Source organism: Megalobrama amblycephala, linkage group LG1 (assembly GCF_018812025.1).
Source record: "Megalobrama amblycephala isolate DHTTF-2021 linkage group LG1, ASM1881202v1, whole genome shotgun sequence".
In the NCBI taxonomy this organism is placed as follows: Eukaryota; Metazoa; Chordata; class Actinopteri; order Cypriniformes; family Xenocyprididae; genus Megalobrama; species Megalobrama amblycephala.
The window spans coordinates 59,196,669-59,211,523 of NC_063044.1; the positions used below are offsets into that span (position 1 = coordinate 59,196,669).

Sequence of the window (14,855 nt, forward strand, 5' to 3'; positions counted from 1 at the left end):
ATTACTGTACTTACTAATGGTACGTATACGGTAACTATGTTGTACTTATGGACAAGTGTGGGTAATAACAGGCACTTATGTGTGGTAACTAGTAAGACGCATTACTGTATTTACTAGTGGTATATACATGGTAATATTGTACTCACTGACAAGTGTGGACACACATAACGGACACTTACTTAACTACTGTGAAACAAATGTGCTTACAAAAATGATACACTGCAGTAACTATACAGCACTTCATAGTGTCAATACTTATCAAGTAGTCATTTTAAGCAAGGCTTTAGACATGAATCATTGTCCTGTAAAGATTAGGCAAGTTGTACCGCAATAGTATATCATCCAGTACTCAAGAAGTATCTTGTACCATGCTTATACCACCCCCCCCCCAAACCTAAGTAATGTGTAACTTACGCATTAACTAACTGGTGTATTCACTAGAACGTTCATAGTAAGTACATGGAAATAGGACTGTAAAATAAAGTGTACCCTTGTACATAAACTTTACCAGCTTTTTAACCTTTGTAATAATAATAAGCATATTAACTAGTAAGGACTGTAAAATAAGATGCACTGTTGTGGAGAGCAATTTAGCATTAACAGTTCATAAAACACCACATAAAGTACAGCAAAACAATTACTTTATTTCTTGAGAATTTTGTTTTTTAAATGGCATCAGTGAGAAAACAACACTATTTGGTAAGCCTCCGTTTTGTACTGTTGTTAACATGCACACACTGTAAGTAAGTGTCCGTTATGTGTGTCCACACTTGTCGGTGAGTACAACATAGTATATACCATGTATATACCACAAGTAAGTACAGTAATGCGTCTTACTAGTTACCACACGTAAGTGCCTATTATTACCCACAATTGTCTGTAAGTACTACATAGTTACCGTATACGTACCATTAATAAGTACAGTAATGTGTCTGTTAGTTATCATAAACGGACACTATAAGTAAGTGCCTGTTATAACCCAACACTTGTTTATAGGTACAAAGTAGTTACCATGTATGTACCATTGGAAAATACAGCAGTGTTTCTTATTAGTTTCCATGTACATACATGTCAGGTAAGTACCTTGTGTTATCACTCTTTTACCTGTATGTACAACATAATTACTATATATGTACCAGGAAAGTACACGTACTGTAAAATAAAGTGCTACAGAGAAGGGTAGTGAACAGAGATTGGCTTCATGTTCATGACTCTTTCCATGGGCCCATGCATTCAATGAGTGAAAAGGACAAACTGGGAATGAGGCACAGGAAAAATAAACAGAGATTAAAATAATCTTACACAATGCAAACATAATTTAAATGTGCTAAATTGTCCTGAAAATAACGTCAAAATGAAAAATAATAATATACAAAAACCTCCTAATAGTGTTTTTCCCCCTCAATCTCTTTTTTCTTTTTCTTTTTTTTTTTGGTGGTTGAGATTGCTTATGGTTCATGTTGGCAGCTTCACACTCATATTCATTGTCTGACAAGTAGCCAAAAGTCTTTGCAGAACTCCAGCCTGAGCCTGTTCCATTTATAAACTTCGCTCAAAGAATATGAAAATTTTTACCGACACTCAAATATTAAGATGTAGGGCCCAAAACAGTATGGATATCTATGTTAAACTTCCATGATCGTCTTTATTGGTGCACTAGGGGAAGTCATGGTTTACTCATTCCAATGTGTAAAATCCATTCTAATTCTCCTGTGGTTCAGATATTGGTGTCTTGTACACCATTAACTCTTATGAGCTTGGTTTTAGGACTCAACATGCACACACATTCAAGTTTGTGTAAGTCATTCATCACATCAACTTTTTTGCATGGTATGTTTCAGCGTGTTCTTAGAAAGTTTGACAGTATCGAGTCAGGCATCATCTCAAGGGGTCATATTTCACTCAGCCTTTTTTACAGAAAAAGCTGGTCATGATGGTTACGAACATGTTCATAGTGGCGATGGATCTTGTAATGGAATACAGGAACAAGAGCAGATATGTGGGCAGCAAACAGCCATTAGGAGCGTGTCTACACTCCCAGGAGTGGCATTAGGGCATTATGGTGAAGAGTTACTTCATTCCAGGAGAGTCTCTCCTGCTGGAGTCCTTATTCATCCTCTAAATCTTTAAACAGTGATGCTCTTAGACTTCGTTCCACAACTGTGGAGCCAGACTGCAGTGATACAAGAAACTCTCAATTCTGTTCTTGCATAAGCGCTGAGGTTTGTCTCCTTAAAGAATCAAGGGTGTGTTTACCCATACTGTGCTCTACAGTGTGAAAGCAAACTGAAAGATATTAATTGTTGTAGACTTGGCTATTTCTAGTCACTTCAGCAACAGGAGCTTTGCTGATGTGAGTCAAGCGACATGACAATAAAGTTGACTACCAGTTGGCATGAAGACTGTCAGACACTGTAGTCAGGTGTAGGCAAAACAGAGACATATTATATGACATATAAAATGAAATATATTTATATATATATATATATATATATATATATATATGATGCGTTTGTGTCAGAAATTGTTGGTATTCAGATTGTTTCATTGATGTTTTTGCCCATGGTATGACACTTTCTTCTCCAGAATATTAAAAAAAAACTGATTTCTTTTCAAAACAGAATGACGTCTTATTTTTACCATCAATACATCCTATTTGAGATCAGAGGATTGAGAGATTGGAGCTTTCTTGTATCTGGAGCAGAACGTGTGGAGTGCTGGTGACATCGTGCGTGGTGGAGTGTCTGCTTGACACACAAACGGGTCCCTCATCAGGATTTTGAGGGCACGACAAGATGGGCTCGTTAAATTAGTTCATGCTAATCGGGTTGGGGAATTAGTTAATTCTCCCAGGGTGCCTCAGTCCTTCATTTGACTGCTCCTCGTTTGTCATGGGAGGATTGACCTGACTGCAGCTATTTGAGAGATGTCCTTAAAACTGTTTTTTAGGTGTCTTAATTCAAATGGTTAATTGTTTTTGTTTTTATCTGTTTTCATCATTTGTTATTGTTTTTTATGGGTACTGAATGGAACTGAAAGTAATAGACTGCACAAATCATTCTCATGATCAGTATTTTTGTCTAATTTTCCAGTACAAACATCTTTAAAATAAGATAAATTTACTTATTTGATCAATTTAGCATGAAATAGAGCTGCACGATTCTGGATAAATTGAGAATCACAAAACAAAACAAAATAACATGATTTACTAGAAGTCCTGACAAAAATGTTAATTGCTATAGTCTATTTAAAAATGTTTAATTATTTTGAATCAATTTTGGAAAAAAAAAAAATCGGTTTGAGTGAATGATTCAATGACTCACTCTTAAATACTTAAAAGGTCATGATCTTTTACTGATTAATCATGCATCTATTTTGTAAATGCATGTTATAGATCTTATTTTGAATTTATGCTTCATTTTTTACTTATTTTATTTTTTACTTTACATTTTTTTGACCTCATAATAATTCATTTTAGAGTGCAATGTCCACATCTCAAATTGATAAAAAACTGATAGAACCAAGTCACCGTCCTACATTTGTTTTTATTTTTCATAATTTGTTTCACTCGGGTGTATGTCACTATACGGGCAACCCTTAAAGGATTAATTCACTTTAAAATGAAAATTACCTCATGATTTACTCACCTTCAAGCCATAGGTATATATGACTATCTTCTTTCAGACGAATACAATCAGAGTTATATTAAAAATCACTCTGATGAGATATCTAGCTTCCGCCACACTGCCTTCCGTATTCAACTTACGAAACAGTTACATCAGTTACGCTTGTTTCGTAAGTTGAATACAGAAGACGTAGGACGTAGCGTATGTGTTTTGAACTGCGAGAGGCGTTACACTTTCTTCGTAAGTTGAATACAGAAGGCGGTCTGGCGGAAGCTAGATATTTTACTTTATAACATGTTAAATATGGATATTTTTCTTACACAAACGCATTGCTTCAGAAGGCCTTTATTAACCTCCGGAGTCATGTGGAGTATGTTTATGATGGATGGATGCACTTTTTTGAGCTTCAAACAGGTGGTTTCCATGCACTGCCATTATAAAGCTTAGGAGCATCAGGGTGATTATTAATATTTCTCCGACTGTGTTCATCAGAAAGAAGAAAGTCATATACACCTAGGATGGCTTGAGGGTGAGTAAATCATGGGGTAATTTTCATTTTAAAAGTGAACTAATTCTTTAAGAAACAAAATAAATATAAAGATAGTAAGAGAAAAAATATGTAATCTTTTCAGATTATGATAAATATGTTGATTTTTCTTTCTTTTCTTAATAAATATTATGATAAATAAGTAAATTTTTCTTACCCCATTGGCAAGTTTTCTTGTTTCATCAAAATTTAGTAACATTCCTTAAGATATAACAAACTTTATTCACAATATATTCTCTGAAAACAAATCTTACACGATTGCTTCTCAGGTAAATATATTTAGTTTCTATATTTTTACTGGTAAAACAAGCTAAAACACTGATAATGAAAATTATTTTTGCACTGTAAATGTCTGCCATGCCATTGTGAAATGTGTGGGACATCTGGGAAACTTGCAGGAAAGCCACAGAGACAGAAAAATTGAAAACATGGTAGGAGGACTGTCAGTGCAGAGGAGCCAGAAGATTGGAGGCAGAAAAGGAGGTGGAGAGATATTCCTCTGCAAAAGGAATGGTTTACCCCAGTAAAGGGAGGCGGGGCAAGTGCGGACTGACAGAGAGGAGGGGGAGAAATGAGGAGCGGGGAGTGGGGAGAATAATGTGAGCACTGCAGAGGGGGAATGGCAGCAGCAGCATTTTTACACACACACCTACACTTCCAAATAAATGGCTTTAATGACAGGCTACATAAAAAAAAATCATAGTATGGATGCTGGCACTGAGGTGGACTGAGATAAACAGATTTTATTGATTGCAGGTGATAGGAGAAGAGGCTGTGGGCTTTAACAAGAGACATGCACTAGCCAATCAATGCACATCTATCTACAGGAGAGACAACATGACATCTCTGTTTTCAGAATGGTGACCACGCACAGCACACACTGCTATAATTCACTGGCCCCTCCCTTCCCCTTTTCTCCCTCTTCCATTTCCTTATGTGCTCAGATTTTTTTTTTTCTTCTAAATATACATTTCTTTTGTCTCTCCCTTCTTCCCCTCCATTACAGTTCTTTGTATACATACCCATCTCTTCTCTCTTTTACCGCCTCCAACATCTATTCTCCTCGTCTTCACACTCATTTCACAAAGTCTGCTTTACCCCTATCTTCTTCCTCTGTGGTGTTTCCTCAGTGCAGCGTGTCAATGAGACTGCTGCATTCACACCATTCTCACTATTCGCAGAGCACTTTTGCTGTTTTGTTGTAGTATTTGGCGCCCTCTATCTGTGGTACGTCTCTTTCTGAGTGAGAAGGACCTCTGCAGTGGTTCAAACTGCATCACAGCAGACGTTAAAGATGTTAAAGAGCTTATTCTGTCTTGTCTATTTGCAAGTGCTTGTTTTCAGTGTTTTTGTGTACCTGATGCCAACAATTTGTGGTTTTGAGCACAGAAAGAGAAACCCAGCATGCAATTTTGATTTAGAAAATCTATCTAGAAAAGGTGTCTTCAACCTTTTGCAATCCAAGGACCCTTTGTTGTATAGAAAGACCATGCAGGGTCCAACCCCTTTGTTTTAATTGAGTGTTGTATTTTAAGCGTGGCCTATAATAATGCATGTTGTTTCATATTAATGCATTCACATACTTTATGTTGCAAAGCTATTGAAACAACTATTATTATTACATTTCAATTTTACATAGTATATTTAAATGTGTGAGGAACAATGAAATGATTAGTGGAACTCAGCTTCTTAAGTTTAGGTTTAGCTTGGTTCATTTTTCAAAAAATGTGCATACTTGTGCACTATTCTATGGTAGTATACAGTAAATAGTGTGAATAGTGTGTTCACACTGAAAATACCAACAAGAAAAAGTGCACTTAAAAATACTCTGAAAAAACAAAGTGTGAAACGTTGGACTGTTGCAGCTTTTCTTACATCGTGGAACAGGAAGGGATTTCAGACTCTGATTCTGGACGAGAAAATAATCTTCTAAAATTCATACATTAAGCTGCGGCCACATCTACTGTTGTTATGCAGGCGAAATTCAAGTCAATTTAATAGGAATCCACTTGATTGGAAATTTGGCGTGAGGGTGAAAGATTTCCCACTGTTAGTCATGCAGAATTTGTGGATTCACCACATTGACAAACGTGCTTCATACTTCGCTACACTATTGACTATAGACAATGTGCATTTTTTGTCCGCGAAACTTCAATAATGCCTAGTACGTCGTTTGGGACAGAACAATAATTGGCGAAGCCCTGTTGAAGATCATGTTGATGATCAGACTGTCATTATTTTTGCAATTCTGCCATAGAAATGACACTGTAACAGTTCTTAATTTAAATAGTGATCCAATAGTGATCTCACTGATTTCTCTGTATAATATAATTGTGCTCATCTTCTCATCTCTCTTTGTGTCTTCCTGTCTCTCTCTGTGTCTTCCTCTCTCTGGTTTAGTATGTGGCGTTCGGCTCGCTCCTGTTCATCCTCATCTCCATCTCAACATTTTGCTTGGAGACACACGAGGCCTTCAACACCATCTACAATAAGACAGAGAACGTGACAGTGGGGAACGTCACGAAGGAGGAGATTGTGTATGAGGTAGTGACTGACAACTGGCTGACCTACGTGGAGGGCGTATGCGTCATCTGGTTCACCATCGAGGTGTTCGCCCGTGTCATCTTCTGCCCGGACAAGGCCGAGTTCTTCAAGAGCTCGCTGAACATCATCGACTTTGTAGCCATCCTGCCCTTTTACCTGGAGGTGGCGCTGAGCGGCCTCTCCTCTAAAGCGGCAAAAGACGTGCTGGGCTTTTTGCGCGTGGTGCGATTCGTCCGAATCCTGCGAATCTTCAAGCTTACTCGTCATTTCGTGGGGCTGAGAGTGCTGGGTCACACGCTCCGCGCCAGCACCAATGAATTCTTGCTCCTTATCATCTTCCTTGCTCTCGGAGTGCTCATCTTTGCCACTATGATCTACTACGCCGAGCGCATCGGCGCTGACCCGGCTGACCCCACGGCGAGCGCCCACACCACCTTCAAAAACATCCCCATTGGCTTCTGGTGGGCGGTGGTCACCATGACAACACTGGGCTATGGTGACATGTATCCAGAAACGTGGTCTGGTATGTTAGTGGGCGCCCTGTGTGCCCTGGCGGGCGTGCTGACCATCGCCATGCCTGTGCCCGTCATTGTAAACAACTTCGGCATGTACTACTCTCTGGCCATGGCCAAGCAGAAGCTGCCCAAGAAAAAGAACAAGCACATCCCGCGGGCTCCGCAGCCTGGATCGCCCAACTACTGTAAGCCAGACGCCCTGGCCATGGCCACTGCCTCGCCGCACAGGATCATGGGTAATGTGCTGGGCGGTATGGTGGGCTCTGGAAGCATGGCAGGAGACTGTCCTCTTGCACAGGAGGAAATCATAGAGATTAACAGAGCAGGTGTGTGTGCGTGTGAGTGTACCCATGTGTTTACATGTCTGTGTGTGTGAGGTCTCTCTGCACTAATAGGTTACATTTGCAACAATAAGCCAAATAATTGTAATATGCTATTGGCACACAACACTTTAAGTGAGTGTATTTTTGTGTGTGATGTCAGCTAGCTCCATCTCACCCATCATGAAAGTTCTGTCTGTGCTCATCACTTATAGGACTTTATAATGAACTGTCATCGCCTAAACCGAGTCTCTTATATAATCACGTATAACTGTCTACACACATACAACACAAATATTTGAGAATAGTCATATGCGAAACTGGGCTGTCACGGCTGAGTTTGACAGAGGACAGGGATGTTATTACATTTATAGCAGGATTATGTTTCATGCGTTCCAATCTTAGACTACTAGAAAACATCCCAGCCAATCAGAAGGGAAGGGAATATGATCCTAGCTTTTTTTGGTAGATGATTGACATTGAGTTTACGGTCCTATTTGTGTGTGCAATTTATTTGCGCGTTTACTGCACAAACTCATTTTCTTATCTTAATTGTTATATTTGTCTTGTTTTCCAGTAAAATTATTCTTTAAAAATATATATACACAAACTACTGTTAAAAAAGGCTATATTTTTTTTCAGCATTGATGTATTAAATTTATGAAAATTGACAGAAAAGACTTGAAACAAAAGATTTCTATTTCAAATAAATGCCGTTCTATTGAACTTTCTATTCATCAACGAATCCTGAAAAAAAGCAGCAGCTGTTTTTAACATTGCAAATAAGCAATGTGTTCCAAATCAGCATATTAGAAGGATTTATGAAGGATCATGTGACACTGAAGATTGGACAATTTTTTTTTTATGATACCAACACACATTTGTTCTGGCAAGGTTTTCTTGAATTTATGAACAAACGTTCTTCCAGTAAAATTAATACAATGTTTGTTCAAAAACATTATTTAAACATCATTCATGGAATTTTTTTCGGAAAAGTTTTAGCTTGTTTAATATTTTTTAAATGTTACTACTTGTTTCAGAATGTTCAGAGAACATATGTTCCGATAATGTTAGCAAAATTATAAAATGGAATGTTCCCTTAAATTCCGCATAACCAAGAAAAAACATTTTTACAACATTTCAAAAACTGGACATTTTGAACGTTCAGAGAGCATTCAGAGATTTCATAACTTAATGAGAATGTTAGCAAAACATATTTTTGTAACCCGAGTTATTATTATTTAAGAATGACAGCAATGAAAAGCAAACTATGCACTCTGAATATTTTACTATTTATAATGTCAATTAATAGTAATTATTATTATTATTATTATTATTTATGACCCACCAAATGGTGCCATTTCTTGGTAGACCTGATATTAAAGAACCTTATCGGTTAGTAGAAAAGTATATTACTCAAGCAGTTCTTTAACAATTTTGCTACTCGAGTGGTTGTTTTTGTTGTAAGGGTGTTTACTGTAAAACAAGATCAAAATACTGTTTAAGAAAAATGACTGTGTTATGACTGCGTGTGTTTATGCATACGAAGGTGTCAGTCAGGTTGAGCCAGTGAGTTCATGCAGCCAAGAGAGTGCCGTCTGTCATTACTGTGCAGAACACAGATATACACACCCCATGCTAAGATTAACATGAGGCAGATTAGTCACGGCCCCTCAGATTAGCATACGCTATATTTGATCTATAATGCAAGGAAAAGGTTTCAAATCAACAGCACTCTGCTTACCTTTGTCCATTTTCAACTGATTTCAAAACCAGAGAAACAGATGTGCAATAGATTTGGCATTGCATCCTTATAAATAGGACGACTTGTATCGTTTGTTATAAAAAGTAAAATTTTTAGAACAAGCAGCCTGTGGATGAGAGCTGTAGTTCTCTTCTACTCTTTGTTTTGCTCTTTCTTGGAGTTCTCACAGCTGGAAGTTCCTGAGGAAATAAAAAGGGAGCATAAACATCCCGAGACACTTGCTGTGAAGAAAAGCTTTAGCACATGTGCCCTCCTGTAGCTTCAAAACCCACATGCCCTTGACACCTACAATACTGGCATCATATCCATCATGTGCACCATTAATGAAGTTTTATTAAGTAGTGTAAAACTAAAAGAATAAATCTTATAATTCGTCATTTGTTTGTCCCCCGTCCCCATGTGTGAGTGAGAGTGTTGGGTTTTTTGGGATGTGTGAGAGATGCTCTGATTTTATGCTTGAGATTTTTAATAGGTTCACCCAAAATTAAAAATCTCTCATCATTTTTCACCCTAATGTCGATCCAAATATGAATGACTTTATTTCTTCAGTGGAAAGCTAAAGGAGATGTTGTGAAGAATGTCTGAGTTGCTTGCTTCTATACAGTGAAGGTGAATAGGGACCAATGGCAAATGCACCATAAAAATAAAATGATATATAGCCATACAAATTACGGTATATGATGAACAGGCAGAAATTTACTCATTATTCACTCAAAAGGAAGAAATGGTTGCCATTTACTTCCATTGTATGGAAAAGAGCAGCTTGAACATTGTGCTAGATTTCTCCTTTTGTGTTCCACATATAAACTAAATTCATGTGGATATTTAAAGACATTAAGGTGAATAAATGATTTTATTTTATTGTATTATAAGTATTTTTATGATGACTGTAATTGAATTGCCGTCAGGGAAGTGATATATATCTGGTATAGTGAACCTCATGTCATGACCTTTGCTATAGACTTTTGTGACATCCATTCATCACCCCTTTGTCACCACTCCAGTGTGAATGTTCATCATGTTCCCAGATTTCAAGATCATATGGACTGCTGTCTTCACAGATACATATTTGTAATTCCTTCCAATGAGGTCAAATTACATAACCGGTCTCTATGCCATGTTCTCCCTCGCCTCCCCATTCTCCTTTTTTTTCTATCTCTCTCCATGTCTTTAGCAGGCTTTGCCCCCTGGCTTATTTCTGTAAATTGTTGAGCGGTAACTCACGTCAGATTAGATTTGACAGCTGTGTCGGAAGCTATAAGAACAAGTGCCCCTGCAGCTTCTTTGTTTGAGTGTGTGCACATCTCACTCTTTCAGACCACTCATTCATGTTGTGTGTGTGTGTGTGATGTTCTGAATCCCCCTGCACCATTTTAATCAAGTGATGCTGATGCTCTTTTTCTAGCACATCTCTATTTTTGCTCCTTTTTATTCATCCCTTTTCATCCCTGACTTTTTTCTTCCCTCCTTTCTGTCTTTTCATGTTACTGTGACTTTCTCTAATATCCCATGCTCACAGTCCTGCTAATAGTCATTTCTTTTTCTTTCTTTCTTTCTTTCTTTCTTTCTTTCTTTCTTCCTTTCAGACTCAAAGCAGAATGGGGATGCTGCAAACGCAGCTCTGGCTAATGAGGACTGTCCCACCATAGATCAGGTGCTGGGGCCAGATGACAGGAGTCCGGCCACTGGTGGGTTGGGGACAGGTACGGGGCGTGAACGTTACCCCCACGATAGGGCCTGCTTCCTTCTCAGTACCGGAGAATTCCGCACCACAGACAGCAATGTCAGGAAAGGTATGCGGCACCCACAAACAAACATGTTATTATACTCATATTTTCAGTGTACATTACAAAGAACAGTCTCAAGAAAGGTAAGTTATATGTTCAAATGCTTATTATTGCGTATTTGGGCAAACGCACATATATTACAAAAAAACACTGCAGCAATATATGTATACATAATACATATAGATATTTTATTTATATGCATCTCTACTCAAATATACATGCAATGAGATGCACTTCACAAAGTACATCTTAGGTATACGCATTAAAACATACTCTCCTGCATCCATACTAACAGCATAGCTCCCCGCCTTCTCCTCTTGCATTTTTCCTCATAATTCACCACATCAATCATTCTGAAGGGCGCTCATCGTTAGCAAAGCTGCTACCACACACGCAGTAATAATTCAATTCGTATCTTTGATAATAGTGTTTAATCTTTGATAAAATCAGGATTTTTCAGTGAAAGTAATCCTAGCCCAATTTAAATTAACAGATTTATCAAACAAATTCACTGCGTATGGTCAACAAGCTCTTCAAATGCAATCTATCTATCTATCTATCTATCTATCTATCTATCTATCTATCTATCTATCTATCTATCTATCTATCTATCTATCTATCTATCTATCTATCTATCTATCTATCTATCTATCATCTTTGTCTGTCTGTCTATCTATCTATCTATCTGTCTATCTATCTGTCTGTCTATCATCTTTCTGTCTGTCTATCTATCTATCTATCTATCTATCTATCTATCTATCTATCTATCTATCTATCTATCTATCTATCTATCTATCTATCATCTTTCTGTCTGTCTGTCTATCTACTGTCTGTCTGTCTGTCTGTCTATCTATCTATCTATCTATCTATCTATCTATCTATCTATCTATCTATCTATCTATCTATCTATCTATCTATCTATCTATCTATCTATCTATCTGTCTGTCTATCTATCTATCTATCTATCTATCTATCTATCTATCATCTTTCTGTCTGTCTTTCTGTCTGTCTGATTGTCTGGGTTGTGCAAAATTCTGAATTAAAGAATTGGCTCCCTTTCAATTCATGAGTTTGAATTTCAATTTAATTGGCCATACCCCAGAGGAAGTCGTGAATTATAATTGTAATGAAATTCAACACAGTTAATGTATTCTGAGAGATGAAGTGTTCTTCCACCTTGGTTCATTTCTTAATTATGATTTTCAATGAAATTTCAAGGGCCTGGTTTCACAGACAGGGCTTATACTAAGCCAGGATTAGGCCTCAAATACGTGCCTTAGAACAAAAACATTACTGGTGTGCATCTTGAGATAAAACAATGTCACTGACACATATTTTAAGATATGTCAGTGCAAGTTGCTTTCAGTTAAAACAGCTCTGGGACTAGACTTAAGCCTTGTCTGTGAAACCGGGGGAAGGTTTTTTAAACATTTAGATTATTTTTTTATTCTGCTTTCGTACATTTAAATGTGAATTACAATTCTGCACTGTTTTCTGCCTAAATACAAATTCTTTTAAAATTCAGAGATTGAATTGAAATTTAAAATGCATTCTCATTCTCAAGTTTTGAATGATGAAAACCCTGCCACCTGTCTATCTCTCTGTCAGGCTTTCTCTATCTATCAGGCTTACCTTTGCTCTTTCTTACTCTCATTCATCGATGTATTACTTCATTCTCTTTCTCTTCCTGGCCTCCCTCCCTGGCTTGACTCTGTCCATGTCTTATTCCCTCCTTCCATCCTTTCATCTTGCCCTCTCTTCTCCCAATCTTCCTCACCTCATGCTCTTTGCGACACATCCTCTTATGTCTGTTCATGTCTTTACTTGTTTGCAACTGCATGATTTATATCTGCCTTCCTTTCTATACTATACCTTCCTACTCCTGCACCTTTCCATTAACCTTCACGTATCCCAAATACACCCGTCTACACAACCAAATCCTACAACCCCCCCACAAAAACACTAGAAGCTGCAGGCGCCAACCCAGGAGAGGAATGGTTCAAGCCGGAAGGGCCACTGCTACAGCAGGACCTCAATGCCAATTCTGCCTCTTCCTGGATCAAACCATAATGAATCAGAGGTAACACTTAAAAAAGCCATGTGATGCAGCGTAGAGATGAGCTGAGTACAAGAATGGTCAATACTCCATTACAGCATACTGCTATTTCACAGGGAATTAAGTTTATATTTCAGAAGGACACATTTATTAGTATTTGTACACTATAATAAATAAATCCGTAAAATAATGGAAAAAGTACTGGCAGCTCATTACCTGGACATTATCCAGTAAAACACAACTCAATGAAGTGCAGAATTCTAAATACAGGTAAAACACCTGTAAAAAATAAAATACAGAAAATTCCACTAAATTAATACAGTACATTGTGCCCTATTTTTACGGATTTTTAGAGTGTACTAAGATTATATTTAGCACATTCATACTTTAGAGCAACTATAGATATGAAACAAACGTCACTAGTCACACTCAGTACTAAAGTATACACTACAAAACTGTGCATAACAGAAAAAATATGCATTTGAGTCAGGGAGGATAATGCCTTATATGAATTCTGTCTGTGTGTTTGACAATTTTGTAATATATCACACTGATCTAACATGAGTATTTAATATTTGCACAAGTAAATTCACACAGTAGCATCAATCACAACAGTGTCAGAAATTCACTTTTCTATTAATGGGCAATTTAATTTCCAACCCCATATAAACATTAAGAAATGAGTAGTCCATAAGATGCCTTAACCCAACAAATACATTTTAAATACTTGGCACTTGTATTTTCTATTATATCGGTATTTTTGTCATGCATTACTGGTATTTTTGTTGTACTAATCCCGAGATATACACAGAATTCAATATAATGAACCATATTACATTTTAGAAAATAGAAAAATTCACTATTGGACTTTATATAGACATACAGTCAAACCAAAAAACACATTAAACATTTCATTCATTATTACAGTTTATTCACTATAGTTTAAAAAAATGGTAATAAAATATGACAAGATCTCAGAGTTAAACTGTGTCAGAATTCCAAATTCCAATGGTTCCAAATTTTTATCAGTTATTTTAAATTAAGAATTTTTGGGTATAATGTGTTACAGTTGACTTTATTTTGCTATCCTCACTTAAATGAACTATAGTGTCCTATATATCAAAAATGTCTGAATAATTTTTGGTTTGGCTGTATATATCAGGGGTATTTCTGTAACTTTCAGTAGAATTTTTGCCCTGAATTTCTGACCCTGACTCACACAATATCTCCTCTGTCTCTCTGACTCAAAAATAAGTGTTTGCTTGGACTAGCTTTGAAACCTCCACTACATATCTATATATATCTCAAAGGCTTAACATTATAATATATGAGTGATATCATTACAGCACTAGCTCCCTCATCTCTGTCTTTCTCACTCTCTCTCATTTTACCCTCAAACGTGAACTTTTGTCATTCTAATAATTTTTTTGCCTCTGATTATTTCCTCAATTTCTTGTTTTCTTCCTCCTGTTCACATATCATTCACACTCTTTTCTCTTGACGGAACTGAGCACCAGACACAAGTTAACGCTGCACTGTTAACCCTCAGGCCAGTATAGTTAAACACACACTCAAGTTCACACACCCACACATTTGAAGAAATGAAACTGTGTTAAATATGCTATGACAGGTGGTTATATGTGTGATTTCTGCTTAATTTGTGTGTGTTTGGGGATGTTGTATTCTCTGATGTGT

At 37.1% G+C, this 14,855-nt stretch overlaps 1 protein-coding gene across 7 annotated transcripts in view; it reads left to right on the forward strand.

Moving 5' to 3' along the window:
- Positions 1-14,855, forward strand: part of kcnc3a (potassium voltage-gated channel, Shaw-related subfamily, member 3a) — a 72,835-nt gene that overhangs the window by 36,956 nt on the left and 21,024 nt on the right. For 6 of the 7 annotated variants that reach the window (XM_048204934.1, XM_048204926.1, XM_048204943.1 and 3 more), the window contains exons 3-4: positions 6,574-7,558; positions 10,904-11,110. In XM_048204934.1, the coding sequence (XP_048060891.1) occupies positions 6,574-7,558; positions 10,904-11,110 (1,192 nt within the window). The remainder of the gene's footprint in view (positions 1-6,573; positions 7,559-10,903; positions 11,111-14,855) is intronic. The other variant, XM_048204958.1, reaches the window with a different exon arrangement.